Source organism: Camelina sativa, chromosome 9 (genome assembly GCF_030686135.1).
Source record: "Camelina sativa cultivar CO46 ecotype springtype chromosome 9, ASM3068613v1".
Lineage (NCBI taxonomy): Eukaryota > Viridiplantae > Streptophyta > Magnoliopsida > Brassicales > Brassicaceae > Camelina > Camelina sativa.
Genome location: NC_141888.1, coordinates 20,139,986 through 20,161,860, shown reverse-complemented (window position 1 = coordinate 20,161,860; position 21,875 = coordinate 20,139,986). Strand labels below are relative to the sequence as shown.

General features: G+C 36.0%; 2 protein-coding genes and 1 pseudogene across 3 annotated transcripts; 2 read left to right on the top strand and 1 right to left on the bottom strand.

Annotated features, from left to right (window-relative positions):
* The first annotated feature begins 68 nt into the window (after positions 1–68).
* On the top strand, positions 69–991 carry LOC104715308 (putative actin-depolymerizing factor 11). The gene is made up of 4 exons (XM_010432725.2): positions 69–102; positions 225–295; positions 373–602; positions 710–991. Exons 1-4 carry the CDS (start codon positions 69–71, stop codon positions 912–914), a joined length of 540 nt encoding a protein of 179 aa, XP_010431027.1. The 3' UTR covers positions 915–991.
* A 159-nt stretch (positions 992–1,150) lies between these two features.
* On the bottom strand, positions 1,151–1,986 carry LOC147938371 (uncharacterized; annotated as a pseudogene). The gene is made up of 2 exons (XR_015565631.1): positions 1,745–1,986; positions 1,151–1,642 (listed from the first exon to the last, which is right to left on the bottom strand). The product of XR_015565631.1 is annotated as an uncharacterized LOC147938371 (transcript).
* A 14,388-nt stretch (positions 1,987–16,374) lies between these two features.
* Positions 16,375–18,973, top strand: LOC147938370 (uncharacterized). Its single transcript, XM_087465610.1, has 5 exons — positions 16,375–16,509; positions 16,611–16,719; positions 16,966–17,080; positions 18,719–18,780; positions 18,879–18,973. The coding sequence occupies exons 1-5, from the start codon at positions 16,375–16,377 to the stop codon at positions 18,971–18,973; spliced, it is 516 nt and encodes a 171-aa protein (XP_087321736.1).
* The last annotated feature ends 2,902 nt before the right edge of the window (positions 18,974–21,875 follow it).

Sequence of the window (21,875 nt, the reverse complement as noted above, 5' to 3'; positions counted from 1 at the left end):
AAAGAATCTCAAAATCTATGGCCAAAAGTTTTAAATTGTTAATTAATGAAAAAGATCCGACCCGGGAGATGGATCCGCGTGTTTATCCGGATGAAGAGATGAGTAAAAAGATAATTTTACCCTTTTTCCAAATGAATAAAATAGTCTTGAAACCAATGGCATTGTATTGTAAATTCTTACAAAACTAAGGTTTTTTTCATGCAACGTTTTTCTTTTAATAGTAGGGATATCTTCGTCCGTCTTCTTCACTCCAGCAAGATCTTTCTGTGACATCGATCGGTTTGATTTAGCCATGGTGAGATGTGCATCTTCTCGGTGTTTTTTTTGTTTAGTTTTATGTATTGATATAACGACACGCTAACACGATATCAGTTGGTTGTGCATGAGGATTGCAAGCTAAAATTATTGGCACTGAAGGAGCAACAAATATATCGTTTCATTGTCTACAAAATTGAGGACATGCAAGTGATTGTAGAGAATCTCGGTGAACGTGAACAATCATATGATGATTTTAGAGCAAGTCTTCCAGCTGATGACTGTCGATATGCCATTTTTGATTTCGACTATGCCGCAGAGGGGAGAAAGACTTGCTTCATCGCGTGGTAAAATATAGTTTACTTTTGTTTTATTGCTAACTCACATGCATGTCCGTGATTTGTTGTTGTTGGTATGATCATCAATGCACTTGTATGTGTGTGTTTGTGCCAAGGTCTCCGGTTATTGCCCGGCTGAGAAACAAGATGATTTACGCGAGCAATAAGGATAGGTTCACGAGAGAACTAGATGGAATTCAAAAGGAGTATCATGCAACAATTCCAGCCGATATGAGACTTGATGTTATTAGACGTCATATCTACTACAACAATGGAGAGATTAGGGTCATATACTTACAATCTCGTACAAGAAGAAGCTAAATTAGAGAAACTCGCGACAAGATATCACATCATCTTGGTCGCAACTCGGTATTTTCTGTTTGGTTTCGTTTATTCAAAAAAAAAAGAACATGATTGATACCTTTGAGATGTGAAATCTAAAGTCTCCCTGAGATTATGAGATTAGTGGTTTTCGTATTTACTTCAGATCCATTGGTTAATACAGTATTAAAAAGAAAAACTCTAAATGTTTTCGTATTTATTTCAGATCCATTGGTTAATACAGTATTTTAAAAAAAAAAACTCTAAATGTTTTTATACTGGATTTACTCTTCCTTTTCCTCTTTCTCTTCATCTTGATCACCTTCATCTTCAATTTCATCTTGATCACCTTCATCTTCATCTTCATCCTTCATCTAAGTTATCTTCATCTAAGTTGTGCACATATACGAAATTTTGAAAGCCTCGGCCAGTAGAAAGGCATACCTCGCAAGACCAAACGGGGTCCTCCTGATTAAGGCCCTCCTCGAGTACTACTGAATCCACTCCATCTGCCAATAAAACAATTTCCCAGACGGGGTAGTCTATAGGATTGGAGGCAGTTTTTCGCTCATCATCAAATGGTAATTCCCGAATAACTTTGACTCGGTTCAACTCTAGCATGCCAAGATATGGAATAAAGTTCCTCTGTCCGGATATGAGCATTAAATTTTTCAAAGGTGGACTACCATTTATCCAACCGGAAATTTGACTTTGAAGACCATAGCATTCTGTTTCACAAAAAAAAAAAAAAGGATTGAGACTCTATGCAAAAATTAGGAAAATATAGTAATGTAGAGAAAGACATAATAATTAAGGATTAATAAACTTACTAGTTCGGAGGTTAGAAAGAGAGACTCCGGAGGAGTAGAGCGCTTGGAGGACGTTGGTAGTCGGTAGAGACGTCTGTTAGTATACCGAGGCCAGTGATGGAGACACGACCAGTGTAGCCTAGTTTCTTCAACGCCCGTTTAATACACGGGCCAACACGAGCAGCTTCATAGCCATCAGGAACAGGACAGGTGCTCATGTCCTAAAACACCCGTGTTGCAGCCTCCTTCCTCGCCGTCATCATTCTAAACTTTAAACCTAAAGATTCTATGTTTGTGTGTGTGTGTGTTTGTATTTTCTTGTTGTTTAATCGTTTGGTTAAGATTCTATCTAATATACTAAAGGAGAAGTCGAGAGGGCTCACAGCCAATCTCACAAAATTTGACTTCTCTTGCCCTTAATGAAAAATACACCTGAAAAATTTTCGGACAAGCTTTTGTTCTCTATTTAGGTGGCTGAAACGCACCACATTCATCCTAAGACTTAAGATTACTAATTTGCCATTAATGAGAATCCAATCTGGACGTTTTTACCCTTCAAACTAATTTAGAAAATTAAAAAGTCTAAATTATTAAATATATAATCTATATAATCGTCAAAACGTGATTTTTAAAAAATTAAAACGCTAAAACCTAAAATAATGGGCTTAAAAAAAACCCAACCAAAATATACCGACCTATTCGAAACCCTAAAATTATAGGTTGTAAACATATATATATATATATATATATATAGGTACAACCCTAATCATTCTCCATAATCCGAAATCTTCAAAACAGAGAAAACCCTAATTTTCTCTCATGTTGTTCAAATTATATATGTATTATAGTTTTGATGATCCCTTATATGGTTCTTCGTATTCGTGTTCGTGTTTTAATGATTCATGTCCTCTTTCTGTAGTATTTGTTTGGAACGCAGGTTCGAGCATTACCAAAACTTTGAGTATGGTTTCATTACTTCTTATATTATTATGTATAGGTTTCTTGATTTATTTAACGTTTTGTAAAAACGATTATACTAATTCTTATGTTTCAGGTGAGTTAGTACATGGTCGTGATCTTACTTCTATGTTCCCGGACAAGAAATCTAGGTCTTTTATTTTTGAATACTTTAAACTTTATTCTTTATAGTTTGATGATGCTAAATAGAAAGGCTTATTACTATAGTTGCAGGAAAGCTTCTGAAGATGATCATAGTGATGAGAGATGTTTGGTAATTTTAATAGTAAACTACTCTATCATCATTATAAAATTTTATTCATGTGTTTGTGGCTCTAACAAATAAATATAAATGAATAGGTGGAGGTGGCGAGGACTATCAAAATTTTTTATTTGAATTATGCATCTTTATCTATGCTAAAAGGTATGTTGCTAAATTTAAAATTCCATTTATTAATATATTTCTAATGATTTAATTAAATTTAAACATTGTTTAGATGAATCTACCAATGATCGTATGGTGAAAAACATGTATTTACAATTTTAAATCAAAATTAATTATATATATATTTGATTCAGAAAATCATATTAACAATAGTATTTACTGATTATTATTGCAGAAAGACTGTGAATGGTGTTAATAATATCCCAGAAGTTATGGTATATTTTTTTTAAAATTAATAGTTATTGTTTTAAATGAATAACTCTTATTTTCATGGATATAACAACATTTAGTATGATTAATCAACAGATTAGAGATGCAGAGTCAGCAATACAACGTCTTTCGGCTATTGTTCGGTAGTAATTCTATGTTAAAAGGCGGTTTAGACACTAACTATTTGTTTGGTCATCTTCTAACGTTTGTTAATCATTTGTTTATTTGGTATGATACGGAAATCACAAGTGTTTTAAAGTCATCCTGATACTAAAATTTAATGAAACATTTTATTAGCATTTTCCGTAAATTTTGATCGTAATCCTATTTTTGTGAATATCTACAGAGAAGCTATTGATCGCAAAAAATCAGAGTTGTTTCCTTTCCTTTTAAACTACACGGTAATTATCTTCAAATATTCTCAATCAAATTCCGTTAGATATAATTTATAACATTGTTATTATTTGAAAAAATAGACAGCGTATGGAAGAAGATATGATTGGTGTCGTTGCAAAAATTCAGGCGTGAAGAAAGGAGGAAGACGAATTTTAGAGAATAGTATGATGAATGTTATGCGATCTTATAATCGTATTTTTATTGATATTGTTTTAGATGGATGAATATTTTATGAAATAGAAATAGTCCAATGATTATTTATTTTAATAATAAGAAATTGTACTTTATTAATGACGCTCAAACGACCGGATACCAAGGTTCTTGATTATTATATAAGAACTAAATAAAACAATGAAATGCTATATTTATAACTATTATTAAGAAAAAAAAAGTGTAAGAAATTATGTTTCATATTTTGAATAATATTGCTAATTAATGAAAACAATCTGCATATGGAAGAATAATCCTTGGTGTCGTAGCTCATATTCAGGCGTGAGGAGAAGATAAGCATGATATTTAGAGAATAGTATTATGAATATTATTATATCTAATCGATCAGTTACTAAAGTTCTTGATTATTATTTCAATTTTGAAAAAAATAGTGAAATGACTTAATGATAGCTAATATTATTTAAAATGTGATAATTATTATGTTCAAAATTTTGAAGATTATTGTTAGGAAAATATAATATTGTTATTTTACCTTATGTAAAGTAGGATGGATAATCTTAAGAGATATTCTATATTTAAAACTGAAACGACCGACCTTATTTTTTTATAATAAATAAAAATAATAATAATAATAGAATAAATAAACTATAACTAGTGGTCCCATACCCACTAGCCACCTAACCACATTCACAATCAACAGCGGAATAACAAACAATAAATATCCAATAAACCAATAACCAATAAAATCATAACCAGTATTAATTCCAATCACAAACTAATGATCCAAACAGCATAAATCAAATAACCAGCAATCCTACATAATGTTCTAGGGCTCAACTCTAGCAACCTAACAGAAGCCAGACAACCAAGCGAACCACTAGAACATCCTCCTCTTCATCACCTTGATTCCACGATAACACTTTGCCTTTACCTGCACCACAAACACAAATTGAGATGCATGAGTATTTGATAAACACTCAGTGAGGCAATCCTCCCATCTACTGGGCTATACATACAAGCAACAATGATTCCAAAGTTCCAAAACAAGCAACAAACAAACACACAAACCAGGAAATCAAACATCGTCTCGCTGGAAGGGAGGTGTCGACCGACACCAGCCTAGTGTCGACCGACACTGGCTCAATGGTGTCGACCGACACCACCCCACAGTGTCGATCGATGCCTGACTTGCTGGTGTCGACCGACACCAAGTGGTGTCGATCGACACTCCCTCTGCAACTGCGATCCGCGCGAAATCGAGAGTCGAATCTCGCTCCCAATCTTCTCTAAATTGTCTAATACTCAAAACCCAAGTCTTATACCTCCGTAGGAACCTGTATCAACCAATCCCAGCAAGAAAAACACACAAACAAGCAACAACAAGCAAGAACAAGGGAATCAAAGGCTTAGATTAGCCATGGTCATGCACTCACCTCTTGCAAGAAGATTCTGACCAACAAGAACGAATTCCCTCACTCCTAGCAAGCTTCTAGCACCTTCCCAGCCTTAGATCTCCCAAGAACAGCAAGTAATCTCACCAATCTCTCTCAAAAGCTCAAGAACCAACTCTCTCCTTTGTTTTTCTCTAAAAGCGGCCAAATAACCCCAAAAACACGACCCTAGGTCGTTTTCCCCTTTAACAACTCGATTTTAGGGATTTCCTAAACCAACCACGCAAACCGGGCAATTAAAATCGAACCGACCAAACCGGCTACAACTAGTGTCGATCGACACCTCCTGTGGTGTCGATCGACACCCTCACCAAAATCTCAATATTCGGTTTGCGGGTGTTACAATTCTCCCCCACCAATCTAGATTCGTCCTCTAATCTCGAACAACCATCAGCCAAGGACTCTTGTGCAGCCGTCTCCACGGCCCGCACTCCTCCGACCGATCTACAGAAGGTCACCTCCAGGCGATAGACCCACGCTCCAGGCGTCATTTGCTCTCGACTTTTGGACTTTCTTTTACTCATAGGCATAAACCTTGAGTTTTTATTGGCTCTCATCAGACCTAAGTCTGCATGCCAAATGTTGGCTCCTCATCGGGCCTAAACCCGCATGCCATAACAAATAAGGAAAAATCCAACTCGTCTCTCGGGTTGCCACCCTACAGCGCGCCCCCGGATCGTCATCCGAAGTCGATATACCAACCATATTCCCAAGTCACAAAGTCTCTGAATATGGCAGTACTAGGAGAACCTAAGTCCTCCAACAGTCGCGAGCAAACGATTCTGAACACGTCTGAGTCCTATCCCTATCCAGGTTTCCTTCCCGTGGCTCGCGTAAAACATCTCAATATCCTAACAGCCACATATCCCCTCTCTGGAATACCTCATGACCACACAAGGATCATATACATGCCACAAGGGCCGCCACAAAGGCCAAACAAAAATGTCCTAAAGAGGATCGCCACCAAGGCCAAACAAAATGTCCTAAAGAGGACCGCCACCAAGGCCAAACAAATGTCCTAAAGAGGACCGCCACCAAGGCCAAACAAATGTCCTAAAGAGGACCGCCACCAAGGCCAAACAAATGTCTAGATCTGGGCATTCGGGTGACCCGATCGGGTTCGGGTCGGGTATTTCGGATTTTCGGGTATTTCGGATTAAGGGATCCTAGACCCATTCGGGTATTTCTAATATTCGGATCGGATTTCGGATAAACACCCATCGGGTTCGGATCGGATCGGATATCCAAACTCAATCCAAAATTAATTAAACCAAACTCAATTAAATTCAATAAACTGATCAATAACCAATAACATAAAGAGACCAATGTTCAAAATTCAAACCATAATCTTGTTCAAACAACCACATAACAAGAATGTTAAACAAACAAATCCATGTCTTAATAAACCAAGTACTAAACGAGAGAGACAACAAAGTAAACCAAAATTAAAACAACAAAACACCTTGTAGAACTGTATCCAATTGTAAAACCAAAACACCTTGTAGCTTCAAGTAGTCGAGACCTTACTCTTCAATGCAGAACTCTGAAAACAAAAGAATTGGGTTAACTCTAAATAACAATATCAACTGATATACAAACCTTTTTCAAGTCGATCTTCATATTCTACTTCTGCCAGAATTTGAGCATTGGTAAGAACTCTTGATTCAATTGCAATGTCTTGATTTTATTTCTTTTGCATTTTTCCTTTTCTATATTTTTTAATATCGAAAAATAATATTTTGGTATCTAGAGTTTATGAGTGTGATAAAAAAAATATACAATTAAGTCTCTATACAATAAGTAAAATATCTCATAACTAAAATCCTTAAAAGAAAAAAAATGTTGCACCTAGTAATGTATAAATACTTGAGGTTTTAATATTAACCAAATGTATTAAAGTGGCAAAATGGTTACAATACACCCTCTAAATGTTGTAGGTGTTGGGTTTGAATCCCATTACTTGCTATTTTGTAGTGGTATTTATATATGTTCGGATTAGTTCGGGTACCCGTTCGGATATCGGGTAATACCCGATCGGGTTCGGGTATCCGATCTTAATAAATTCTAGACCCATTCGGGTATTTTAGAACTTCGGATACGGGTTCAGGTCGGGTATTTCGGATCGGGTTCGAGGTTCGGGTTTCGGGTTCAGGTATTTTGCCCAGGGCTACAAATGTCCTAAAGAGGACCGCCACCAAGGCACTCTGGCTAAAAAGCCCGTCATAAAGACCATCTGTCCCGAAGGACCGTCACAAAGACTATCTGTCCCGAAGGACCGTCACAAAGACACTCTGGCTAAACAGTCCGTCACAAAGGCCAAACAAATGTCCTAAAGAGGACCGCCACCAAGGCCAAACAAATGTCCTAAAGAGGACCGTCACAAAGACACTGTGGCTAAAAAGCCCGTCACAAAGACCACACAATGTCTAAAAAGACCGCCACACACTAGCACACTGACTCAAAAGTCCGCCACCAAGGCCACAAACAAGCCCCTCCAAGGCTCCCCCCGCTAAAAATGGACAAATTCTAACTCCCGTAAAACTTTCCATATTTAGCACTTTCCATTTTTGGAAACTTTCCACTTTTGGAAACCTCTATTCTAGGAAAGTTTCCTCCAAAACCCCGCCTCACGGAAACTTTGTACCCCGAACACCACCTCATCTTGTTACTGAGTCGCACAACCAACCACCCCAAGCGACCGAGTAACAAGAGAGATGGGCTGGAACACTCCATTCCTGCTCCAGCCACGGATTACAGATGGGACCAGGCTAAACCAGCTCAAGTTGCGGCTTGCTTCTCATACCACTTCTTGAACCTTGCCTTCATCTTTGCCTCAGGCTCCCAAGTCTTCTCCTCAACACTATCACAGTCCCACAGGACTCTCATCAAAGGAATCTTCTTCTTCCGAAGTTCCTTGATCCTCCTCTCGAGAACCCTCACTGGTCTCGCCTCCAAAGTCATGTTAGGCTGAAGATCCTCAGGAATCTTAGCCAACACCTGCTCACCCTCACGGAGACACTTCCGCAACATAGACACATGGAAAACCTTATGGAATGCACGCATCACCTCAGGTAACTCCAATCTATATGCTACTGGTCCAACCCGCTCAATCACTCTGAATGGACCCATATACCTTGGACTCAACTTAGTCTCTGACAATGACCTGTTCGGACCCTGCAACATGGCCATCTTGAGGTACACTCTGTCTTCTACCTGAAACTCAAGATCTCTCCTCCTCTTATCAGCATAACTCCTCTGCCTATCCTGAGCCTCCTTCATGTTCAGCTTGAGAACCCGAATCTTCTCTGAGGTCTCCTGAACAAAACTAGCACCAAACATGCTCCTCTCCCCCACCTGAGTCCAGCATAATGGTGTACGACATGGTCTCCCATACAAAGCCTCATAAGGAGCCATCTTAATACTCGCCTGATAACTGTTGTTGTAAGCAAACTCTACCAGGTTCAGGTGATCTGCCCAATGGCCACCCCAATCCAACACACACATCCTCAGCAAATCGTCCAGCGTCTGGATCGTCCTCTCAGACTGTCCATCTGTCTGGGGATGATAAGCTGTACCCATATGCACCTTAGTGCCCATCTCTGCCTGAAATGCCTTCCAGAACACTGAAGTGAACTTAGAATCTCTGTCAGACACAATGCTCGCTGGCACCCCATGCAATCTGACTATCTCTCTCACATACTTCTTAGCCAAGACCGCTGCTCCATGAGTCTTCTTAATGGCCAGAAAATGTGCGGACTTAGTCAACCGGTCCACAATGACCCAAATAGCATCAAAGGTCCGTGACACTGGCAATCTTACCACAAAATCCATAGTGATCATATCCCACTTCCACTCAAGAATGGGTAGACTCTTCAGTAACCCGCCAGGAACCTGATGCTCAGCCTTCACTAGCTGACACACATCGCACCTCGAAACCCAACTAGCCACGTCCTTCTTCATCCCGACCCAATGATAGTACCTCTTGAGGTCACGGTACATCTTAGTCGCTCCAGGATGAATGGAAAACTTGCTCGCATGAGCCTCTCTCATAATCTCCTGCCTCAACTCCTCATCCTTGGGCACACAAACCCGACCGTGCACCAAGATAGTACCATTACCTGAGACCTGATACTCTGAATTCACATCCTTAGAGGCATTCACCAGCCCCAAATCCTTCTCCTGAGCCAACCGCACTCTACTCAGAAGATCTGCTCTATCTACTGCTTCCAAACCCAATGGTTCCTATGAAACAACACATAAGCTCAAAGCACTGATCTCCCCTACCAAAGACTCCATCTCATGCTCCTGAGCTGAAGCTACCCTCTTCCGACTCAGAGCATCTGCAACCGTGTTAGCCTTACCAGGATGATAGGCTATCTCCAAATCATAATCCACCACAAGCTCCATCCACCACCTTTGTCTCAAATTCAACTCAGGCTGAGTGAATATATACTTCAGGCTCTTATGATCTGTGAACACCTGTACCTTTGCACCGTAAAGATAAGATCTCCAAATCTTCAGGGCAAAAACTACAGCACCCATCTCCAAATCATGAGTAGGATAGTTGCCTTCATGCACCCGCAACTGCCGCGAAGCATAGGCAATCATCTTCCCATGTTGCATCAGAACACACCCCAAACCAACTCTAGATGCATCTGTATAAACCACATAGGGTTCTCCCTGCTCAAGCAAAGCCAACACTGGCGCAGTAGTCAACATCTCTTTCAGGCTTCCAAAGCCTTCCTCACACTCTTCTGACCAGACAAAAGGAACATCCTTCCCTATCAACTTAGTCATAGGACGTGCTCTGCTTGCAAACCCCTGCACAAATCTCCTGTAGTGACCTGCCAATCCAAGAAAACTCCTGATCTCTGTGGCATTCTGCAGTCTAGGCCAATCCCTGATAGCCTGAATCTTCTCTGGATCTACATAAACCCCCTCTGCAGAAACAATGTGACCCAGAAAGCCCATCTCATGCTGCCAAAAACTACACTTGCTCAACTTGGCAAACAATTTCTGCTCCCGCAGCTTCTCCATAACTGCCCTCAAATGCACTGCATGCTCCTTAGGACTCTTAGAATAAACCAGGATATCGTCGATGAAAATGATGACAGATACATCCAGAAACTCCTGAAACACACTGTTCATCAATCTCATAAACGCTGCTGGCGCGTTAGTCAATCCAAAAGGCATCACCACAAACTCATAGTGCCCATACCTCGTCCTGAAAGCAGTCTTCCTCACATCTGCCTCATCTATCGGTATGTGATGATAACCCGATGCCAGATCTACCTTGGAGAACCAAGTAGCACCCCTCAACTGATCCAACAACTCATCGATCCTAGGAAGAGGGTACTTGTTCTTCACAGTGACCCGGTTCAAACCCCGATAATCAATGCACAACCGGAAACTCCCATCCTTCTTCTTGACAAATAACATTGGCGCTCCCCACAATGATACACTAGGACGGATGAATCCCTTACTCAACAAATCCTCTAGCGGCTTCTTCAGCTCTGCCAAACAAACACTCAAGTATGCCAACATCAACTCGAAGCCACCTGAATGTCAACCCTCTTGTTCGTCCAAGAACCTCTAGTAACTTGCCTCTTAGGGAAAACTTCCACAAGATAGATTATTCTAGAAATAGCTTTTCCGCTTGGCAATTCTCCACATCAAATCAACAATACGAGCGTAATAAAACAAACAAGTACCTTACGTTCGCATATTCTGATTTACCACATCAAACGCCTTGCAAGCCGCCAACTTAACCTACTTGACTTGTTTTCCCCCATCAAGCTTACCAAAACCTTGAATCTAGCAACCATGTCCATCTCCAATGAACTTCATCCACCATCGTCGCAACGATTAATTTATCCTTCCATGAAGGCTTCTCGTGAATCTTATGTACTTGGCAACCATGCCCTTGCCGGCTCATACCTGCTGCAGCTCTCCTTCCCGGGACTCCAGCACCACCGGCCACTCATTCCTGGAACATCAGCCACACATTCTTGACCGCTCCGGTCATAAAACCCTGGCCCACCGGCCAACATAATCCTAAAATCCAAGATTAAACCACCATCACTCTCGAGGTCTACATTCCGTCGTTATGTTTATACTCATGTTCTATACATTGCTTGCTCTCAACTCTTCCACTCTTAGGTCGCAACCTTCGAGTCATACCGATCTCACTCTCAGACCAGCGTCTTCGAGTTATACCGTCTCACTCTTGGACCACAATCCTCAAGATCTCGGTATCAGGGGAACTACTCATCCCCTCAGGGGAACAACGTCCCCTCTGCCACTCTCGGAGCCCTCAGCCCCTCGAGCTATTGGTATTCAGGGGAATCACCATCCCCTTAGGAGCAATAATCCTTAACGACTATAAACATCTCTCGACACAAGTACCTCCTGTGGTCCGATTATAACATTGCAATGTTACACCTGCCCACTAAACTTCTAATATCCAACTGTATTAACCCCCAAACAGAGAAATATCTGTTCCAACTGCATATGTCCACCTATCCGCCTCTCTAGGTCCGATACCCCTTGAGAATAATCTCATACCGGTCATCTACAACCGCTCCATCCTCTTAACATAAGGTGGAAAGTCCTCAACATCCGCAGCCCTCGGCTGCACCCCGCCACATGCGGCACAACTGGAGCCAACACTGGTACCCCTTTCGGTAACAGCTCCAATAGCATGCCAACAGATCCGCCAAGTGATCATCTCGACCCTGGGCTCCACCTGCTGCAACCCCACACCCGGGTTCCCAGCACCCCCGGCACGCTCACCGGCTAACCCCCTCTGGTCCCTCCTGATACGCTTGCGACCCTCTGATCTACCTCCTCGTGGAACTCTGGACCACACACTCGCTGGCCTCGGGACTCGCCCGACAATGACCACGGCCATGTTCCCGTCCACGACCAACAACTCAACACCTTAACCATTGATCTTCCAAGAACAGAAGCTAACAAGCATAAAACAAATCAATACCACACAAAGAAACATAACAATAACTCACCGTGGAATCTCATTGAAGGCTCGAAGAGGATGTTCTAGGACTCCATGCCACACACAATTGACTAACTCACATAATCAATCAAAGCATGCAAATCCCAAACATCTATAGCACAAAGCCTAGTGAACCCAAACCTAGAACCGTAAGGGCTATGATACCAAAAGGAAACGACCGACCTTTTTTTTTATAATAAATAATAATAATAATAATAATAATAGAAAAAATAAACTACAACTAGTGGTCTCATACCCACTAGCCACCTAACCACATTCACAATCAACAGCGGAATAACAAACCAATAAATATCCAATAAACCAATAACCAATAAAATCATAACCAGTATTAATTCCAATCACAAACAAATGATCCAAACAGCATACATCAAATAACCAGCAATCCTACATAATGTTCTAGGGCTCAACTCTAGCAACCTAACAGAAGCCAGACAACCAAGCGAACCACTAGAACATCCTCCTCTTCATCGCCTTGATTCCACCATCACACTTTGCCTTTACCTGCACCACAAACACAAATTGAGATGCATGAGTATTTGATAAACACTCAGTGAGGCAATCCTTCCATCTACTGGGCTATACACACAAGCAACAATGATTCCAAAGTTCCAAAACAAGCAACAAACAAACACACAAACCAGGAAATCAAACATTGTCTCGCTGGAAGGGAGGTGTCGACCGACACCAGCCTAGTGTCGACCGACACTGATTCAATGGTGTCGACCGACACCGCCCCACAGTGTCGATCGATGTCTGACTTGCTGGTGTCGACCAACACCAAGTGGTGTCGATCGACACTCCCTCTGCAACTCGATCCGCGCGAAGTCGAGAGTTGAATCTCGCTCCCAATCTCCTCTAAATCGTCCAATACTCAAAACCCAAGTCTTATACCTCCGTAGAAACCTGTATCAACCAATCCCAGCAAGAAAAACACACAAACAAGCAACAACAAGCAAGAACAAGGGAATCAAAGGCTTAGATTAGCCATGGTCATGCACTCACCTCTTGCAAGAAGATTCTGACCAACAAGAACGAAGTCCCTCACTCCTAGCAAGCTTCTAGCACCTTCCCAGCCTTAGATCTCCCAAGAACAGCAAGTAATCTCACCAATCTCTCTCAAAAGCTCAAGAACCAACTCTCTCCTTTGTTTTTCTCTAAAAGCGGCCAAATAACCCCAAAAACACGACCCTAGGTCGTTTTCCCCTTTAACAACTCGATTTTAGGGATTTCCTAAACCAACCACGCAAACCGGGTAATTAAAATCGAACCGACCAAACCGGCTACAACTAGTGTCAATCGACACCCTCACCAAAATCTCAATATTCGGTTTGCGGGTGTTACAAAAACAGAATAGAATATAGTGTAAGATCATGATTTATTTAAAAAAAAGAAAATATAAATACGTATTAAAAGCCATAATGATAAACATTAAGAAGTTCACTATTTATCTCTAAAATAAATGGAAATATAAAGATATATCACAGTCTGGAGATCTATACAGAATAGTAAAATGATTTGGTAAACAATAATTTAAAAATATCACTTCCGATAAAAAATGTAAATTGTGAATATATAAAATTGCATATAAATACGTCTATTCGACTCTTTTGATTTTAACCTAAATTAAAGAAGAAATCCAAAGAACAACAAACAAAAAAAAAGCAAAAACTATGGTTAGGTATAGCCTTTTCGATGATGTTTCGCGTTTGAACTCTTCAAAATATGAATGGAAAATTCGTGTGAGGGTCTTGTGTTTGTGGGAAGAGAAAGGTCCAAGTTTGGAGATGGTTTTAACTGATATTAAGGTATTTACTTTAGTTTAATTATAAGCTCATTATATATTTCAAACAATAAGTTTATATTCAATTATACCTGAAAGTTATAAATTACAAGGTTTTTAAAATATTGTTAAGGCATGTAATAAAATCGTATTATGTGATAACTAATAATACTATGTTTTATTAGGGTGTAAAGGTCCAATGCTCCTTTCGTGGAGATGTTTATGATCGTTTTGTCTCAAAGTTCAAGGTTGGTGATTGGCTTGATTTCGAAGACTTTAAGGTTGTTGAACAGAATGGATTATGTTTAGCTACTACACATCGTTACAAAATTGTTATTTTGTACAATACCAAGATCAGAGAGAATTCAATTGTTGGAGGGGAAGATTTCTATGATTTCGTCGATTTCAAACTCATCCATGATGGTACCCAATGTGAAGATTACTTAATCGGTGAGGGATTACTTCAGTTATTTTAAAATAAATTTTAAATATTATTTGAGATTCCTTATATTTGAACTAATTTATATTTTATACAGACATTATTGGTGAGGTTGTAAATGTTGGCGAATTCAGATGTAATTTCAGAGAATTACAACAAAAAGAGGAAATCAAAGGGGTGGAAAATAATGAAAAACATGAGGATGTCACACAAAGTGATAATATCCGTATGTTATTTAAGTACTGTACTCGATATGGTTCAGATCAAAAGAAAAATATTACTTTCCATGATCAATCTGAAACAGATTGCACAATCTTTGAAGACTCTGATGATCACAGTGATGTTGGAGACCAGGACGATGATGATTATAAGGAAGATTTTATTCACAATGATACAACGGATGAAGAAGAGGATGATACTGAGGAAGAAACTGATGATGATGGCGAATACCAATCAGATAACAGTGGTAACAATGATCAAGATGACGAACATTATGTCCAAGATTTAGAAGAAGATGAAAAAGATGATGAGCTGCAAAGTACTGAAGATAATCTTAAAATTAAAAAAGGAGGAGATGATATCTCAATTAACCACAAAATCTCATTTGATATTCGTGATTTCAGGTAAATTATAAAACTCATATATATATTTATATATTATACATAATCATACTCTTTAGCCATTATTTTGAAACATACAAATTTTAATTTTTTAATTTTAGTGGAACCCTACTAAGGTGTGAATTATTCGAAAAAACGGCTGCAAAATTCTACGATGCTTTAAAATCATTCAAGGGTGAACGTTTAATTTGTATTATTGGTTGGGGTGTTATTGAAGAATTTCAAGGTATACAATTAATTTAATTAAAATTATTGCATATTTTTGATGATCGTGTATTTAAATGAATAAATTCTGTTATAACTTTACAGGAAAAAGAAGTATATCTTCTACAGTTTATACGCGAATAACACTCAATCCTCGCAATATTGAGGTTGCGAAAATGATGGAATTGTAAGAATAACATCTTTGTTCATGCTATAAAATAGATGAAAACGAAATTCGTTTATAAACTTCTTTCATGTTCTACTTAATTGAATTATAGGAGATCGAGGAAGAGGACTCGCGGATAGAAGACTGACTTCCACATTTTTTTATGGCTTTCTAGGGATTTTATGGGATTTAAATTATTTTATATTTAATTAGTAGTTGGATTTTTAAAAATTCTTGCTTTGATATAAAATGAAATATTTAATTTATTTACATATAATGAGCTAATTAAATTATTTACATATAACGAAATATGGTTTAAATAACCATAAATTTTCCTTTAAACAAAAATATAAAAATTAACTACATATAAATTACTTATAAAGAAATATGAAGTGGAAGACTTTTAGTTTTCCAATGAAGTTTCATCAAAAATCTTAATAAAAAAACGATAGCCCAATGCATCATAATTACAAGATGTCAGCATGCAAGTTGAAAATAAAAAAAAAGGAAGGCATGCAGACTGAAATTTAGAGTTTCAACCGTCCAGATGATTTTTTTAAAAAATACAAAAATATTGATTATTCATATCGAATAGAGACTCATGCAGCTTTCCTTGTGTAGAGCACGAGTTTTAATACAATCCACACAAATATTTAACTGTAATTGTTATAATCCTTATCTTCTTTTGTCTATGAATATTTGAAGTACAACAAATTGTAAGTTCTCTCTGAAACTTTTTCTTGCTTCTAAATACACGCAAAAAAAAAAGTCCAATCGGGATGGTGCTGTACTTGAAAGATCTGAATCCTACTTTACGTAACCCGAAAGTTGCTGTGAAAATACTTCGAGAATGGCCACCGCATTTTATTCAAGGACAGCCTTTTTACCAAAGTTTGATTTTGGTAGACGAAAGGGTAAATTTTCTTCCTCATCCAATTTAGCATTTTTTGCAAATATCAAACGAGATATACAACAAAATAAATCAATGGAATGCTAAATTATGTTTATATATTAGGGAACTAGGATTGATGCCAAGATAGATGCGGAACTTTATGTAGACTGTTACTATGGAAAGCTCAATGAAGGAGACTGGTACGAGATTTCTGAATTTATGGTGATTGAAGGTCAACAATAATTCCGAAATTCAAACCATCCGTTTGAGATCCTGATCCAGGAAAAAACAAAATTGGTTCCAATAAATCCCCGAAGTACTGACAATTTTATTCTTATGTATGATGCACCAAGAATGCAAAATGTGACGCCTGAGGAGAAAAATAGTTGTGTAGGTAAGTTATATACTCAATTCATGTTCATACATCCATCTTAATTTTACTATATTTTTAAAAGATTAAAATTATTTTTTATATTAGATGTCTTAGGAATGGTGGTACATGTAAACGATTCGCAGATGATTGATTTCCTCAATCATCAAAATGGCTACATTTCAGAGAATGAAGTTGTGACCTTCACTATCCTTGAACACAAGTAAGAGATTTTAAAAAACTTTCTATAACATTGTAAATACATAGAAATTGTATTTTAAACAGTTCTTGATTAAATTATATACAACTAGATAAGGGCCCGCACGATGTGCGGGTTTAAAAATTGTTGAAAAAAATAAATCCTAAATCTTAAAAAAAAAATTAAAAAAATAAAAAGTAATTTTATTTCCTGAATTAAATATATAAGTAGTTTTAGTTAGAGAAAAAATCATATTTGTATTTACCTTCATACAGTTATTTATATATATATATATATTTTAATATATTATAACAATTATAACAATTATCCCACCAAATTTTTTGCCAAATACTCATCATTACTAATATTATTATTGTCAAATTTTAAAAACATTTCAAAACTACTTAGAACTATGACCTCATCTCAAATATTCTCGAATCGTAAGTTCTTAACTTATTTCTATCAGAATAAAAAGTTCTCATATATTTCTCTAAATATCTGGATTTAAATGGTTTACGAATCAAATCCGATAGAAAACCACATAAATCAGGTTTGAAAAAAATTTTAAAACGGTTTACCATTCCAACTTCCCAAAGTACAAAATACCTTCTCAATTACTCGATAAGGCAGCTTTTATTTCAGTACTTGTATCATTGTCATTAACCAGAAGATAAAACTTTAGATTTTGACCAAATACATCAACCACCGACTAATCTTCGAAACTTATAATGCTATTAACTGTAGAATTACTTTGGGAACTTCCATCAGTGTCTCCATCCTCGATTAATTTAGAGGGTTTTATATATTTTGATTTCATTTCATTGCATCTGATAACTTCCATTGAAGAACCCGCACAAATAAAGGATCCAAAATAGATCGGCAAAATTATACCAGGGAAAAAAAAATCAAAGATCAAAGATTTTGATATAAACATGTAAATGATTTGTAGATATAATTTTTCTTAATTAGCTGTTCCTATTACGTTTCAAAAATAATAATTCTTTTGACATAACTTATATTATTTTTTTTAGATTTGTTATTCACTATTTCTTGATTAATAATAATATACATGCTTAATGAATTATTATTTTTGTTTATACATGTCAGAATCTAATTGAGAAAACACATTTAATATTATTAACGTACAATGGAAAATATATTAGTTTTGTTAATTTTTCTTTTTGATTTAGGAATTTTTTTTTAAATATAAAGATGTAAATTTTATGTAGATTTAATGTTGTTATCTTAATTAGCTGTTTTAAAAAATAATAATTTTTATGTTATTATCTTAATTAACTGTTTTGATAAATAATAATTTTGACACATGTCAAAATCTCATTAGTATACTTGACACGTGTCATAATCCTGTTAATGGCTAACTTTGAAAACCCAAATTTATATAATAAGATCATTTTGTTTTCTGAAAGTGGCCAAGAGATTGAATGTATTGCTGTTGGTTCGGTTTGTACTGCATTTCTTGAGAAACGGAAAAAAATTATGTCTTCGCCTACCTATACTACTAATCAACCAATAATGTGTACTCTTCTGTTTTGGAGGATCTCTGTTTACGAAGGTACTGTTAAATATTAGTCTCATATACCACCCAAAATATCATTTTACTTAAATTCTACTTTGCTAGGTATGCAATGTTTGATGTCTCAGTTGCAATGCTCAAAGGTCATTCTTGAAGATGAAGTGGATGGAATTAATACTGGCGATATGCTGTAATTTCATTAATTTATTAAATTGAAATAAATAGTTTAAACAAAATTATGTGGGAGGTTTAATCTTGAATTGTTTTATTTTTACATACGCTGGCTAGACGTTGATTCCAGTGATGAAGACGATGAAGATGAAGATGATGAATATTTTGTCATACGAGCAGCAATCTATAGTTTGTTGCAACTTTGGGCATGAATAATTATTTTTATTTATTTAATTATGTTTCGGAATGATTATTTAACTTTTATTAAGTATTTTCTAAAATAATAAATATCTTTACAAGTAGTATCACGTGAGTTTAATTAAATTAAAATCTAAAATTTGACAGAGAGGAACGAAGGTTTTTCTTGCTTAACCTATATGGGCCTGGCCTTAATAGACGCCAATTAGAGAACCTTCGCGACTCTTAGAACTAATATTTAAGCATTCTAAGTCTTTATATTATTATCGTGACCTTTTGTTTTCCCCCGTCAAGAAAGAAAGAGTAAAATAAAAGCTTATTATCATCCATAACCTTATGGTAAGATCCCAAACGATTTTAAATAAATTTTTTCGTCTCAGCAGTTCTTAGTTTGAAAGTTTAAAGATTTTTAAATTTTTTTTTCAGAATCATAGATGGAAGGTGAAAGTTCTAGGAAACTGTAAGAGCCCATGTCAGATTACGGATGGGAAGATGGAACAATCACATGGTTAAACAAGCGTTCCGAAAATCGAGAGACGTGGTTCTAAAGGAAACGACGAAACATTTCACTGCGATTATTGATATGTTGAAAGAGTATATCAACAAAAAGGAAGAATCTGTCGGCTTAAACTGTCAGCTTGAAACAATCGACTTGGTTGAAGAGCGAAACACGCTAGAAGATGTTAGGGTTGTTATTGACAAAGATGAAAAAGAATGTGTTGTTCCTAATATTGATTGGGATAAACTTCGTGTTCCCTTTATTAGTGATTAACAATGTTAAGAATTTTATCATAATCGTTTGCTGTTCTTGAATTTTAAATTTTTATTTCTGACATAAAATATAATCGATACTTTATTTTATTATTCTAAAACCCGAAAATTTGTTAAAGCGATAATATCAAGTAGAGATATTGACCTAATTACGAAATCTAAAATTAGTTTAAAGTTATTCTCATAAATCGTAAATAAAACATAATTTAGTCTTGGACTTTAATATTTCCATAGATGTTCATGATATATAGTTCCTATATTCATTGAATGATATATTTAAACAAATATTTAAAACTTTTTAAAATCGTAAGTTTCTTAAAAGATTATGTAAATATTTAAGTTTATGTAAATATACAAATATATTGGTGATTACTGAGAATGAATATATACCATCGAATTTATCTAATGATAAGGAATACTGAGTTTTGACAATATCGTAAATGTACAATTTCCAAAAAAAAAAGGATAATGTATATATATATTTCCGATAACAACTTTAAAAAATCGAGATAGTAGGTTTAGTTTTAACATAAGATTTTTTTCTCTTTTATAAACATGGCATGCCTTCTGTTCGATCCTATTAAAAAAACGGAAAGAGAGACTATTTTTACGATGTGGATGACCTAAACCCTTTTATTCATGAGTGGACGATTAACGTTAAAATACTGAGGAAGTTTGAGGTGTGCCATCCTAATTTTAAATCATCACACTTGATTGTAGTCGATGATAAGGTAATTTCACAGTATGTATCCCGTATGATAATTTAAAAAAAAAAAAAAAAACATATTATGTTGCTTATATATTTTTTAATAATGTAGGGTAAAAAAATTCAAGTGATGATGCGTCCTCCTTATCGTGACATCTTTTTAAACGATCTGGAAGAAGGTGACTGGATAACGTTATCAAGATTCTCACTAACCATTGTTGATGGGGTTTTAAAGTTAACTGATCATCATTTTATGATACATTGGGGAGACAAAACATGGTTTAAAAAAATTCATCCTTTGTCTTCCAAACAGTTTTATTCTTTTGTATCATTTAATGATATCAAAAGAGGGAAATTAGACCCTGATCATTGTGTAGGTGAGATTAAAATAATTATATTAAAAAAATTTTAAAAATACCTGTCTAATAATTTCTAATGCAATTTTTATGAACAGACATTATTGGAAGAGTGTACACTGTTGGAATCGTTTTGATGAAGGTCCTCCATATAAAGAATGGGATGAGTTGTACGTCGTTTTTGAAAATATTGAGTAAGTCGTTCTATTAACGAAATTTGATTTAATAATACAATCGTGTTCGTTAATGTCTCTAATTCTACATAACGTATAATTGTAGGTTTGAATGATTATCATGTCGTTTACCAAAAGACTACGCGAATGTCTTTTTCAATAACTGGATACATTGTGATTTTGATATCATATGTGTGTTACGTTTTGCCAAACTTGAGACTATCAAAGGTTTGAATTATTTATACACATTGGAAATATTATTGTTCATAATTGAAAATATGTAAATTAATTATTTATTGTTAATGTAGATACATGGATGGCAACAACGGTACACAATTGTATAATGGTCATGATCAATCCTGGATGTTCTCAAGTCACGCAGATGTTTGAAGATTTTGCCTTAATGGAGAACTGATATTGATAATAATTAAAGTGTAATTTGATATATTATAAAATATCTATTATATTTGAGCTCGGCCTTTAAAATGATTTTTAAATTTACGAAATAACCGTTTTGGTGATTATCATATAAAGAACTTATTTTGAAGAAATTCTCAGCGAGTTTTGTATTAATATTAATAGATTATTTGACTTTAAGATTGAATGAATTTAATTTAACTAATTTGAAACTAAGCAATATATTTATATTATGATCTAATCAAAGAATTCTATTGTATTACATATATATATATATATATTTATATATATGAATATCTAATTATGGTATATACGGATAACTAATTATGGTAATTACATAAAAATATGAAGATAATATAAAATATAACTATGAAAATAAAAATATTTTGTTAATAAGCTTTGCAATCAGTATAAAATAAAGAATATTTTAATTTTTTATATCCGGAAATGTTTGAGGTGATAACATAATTTGGAATGTATATATCTAAAAAAT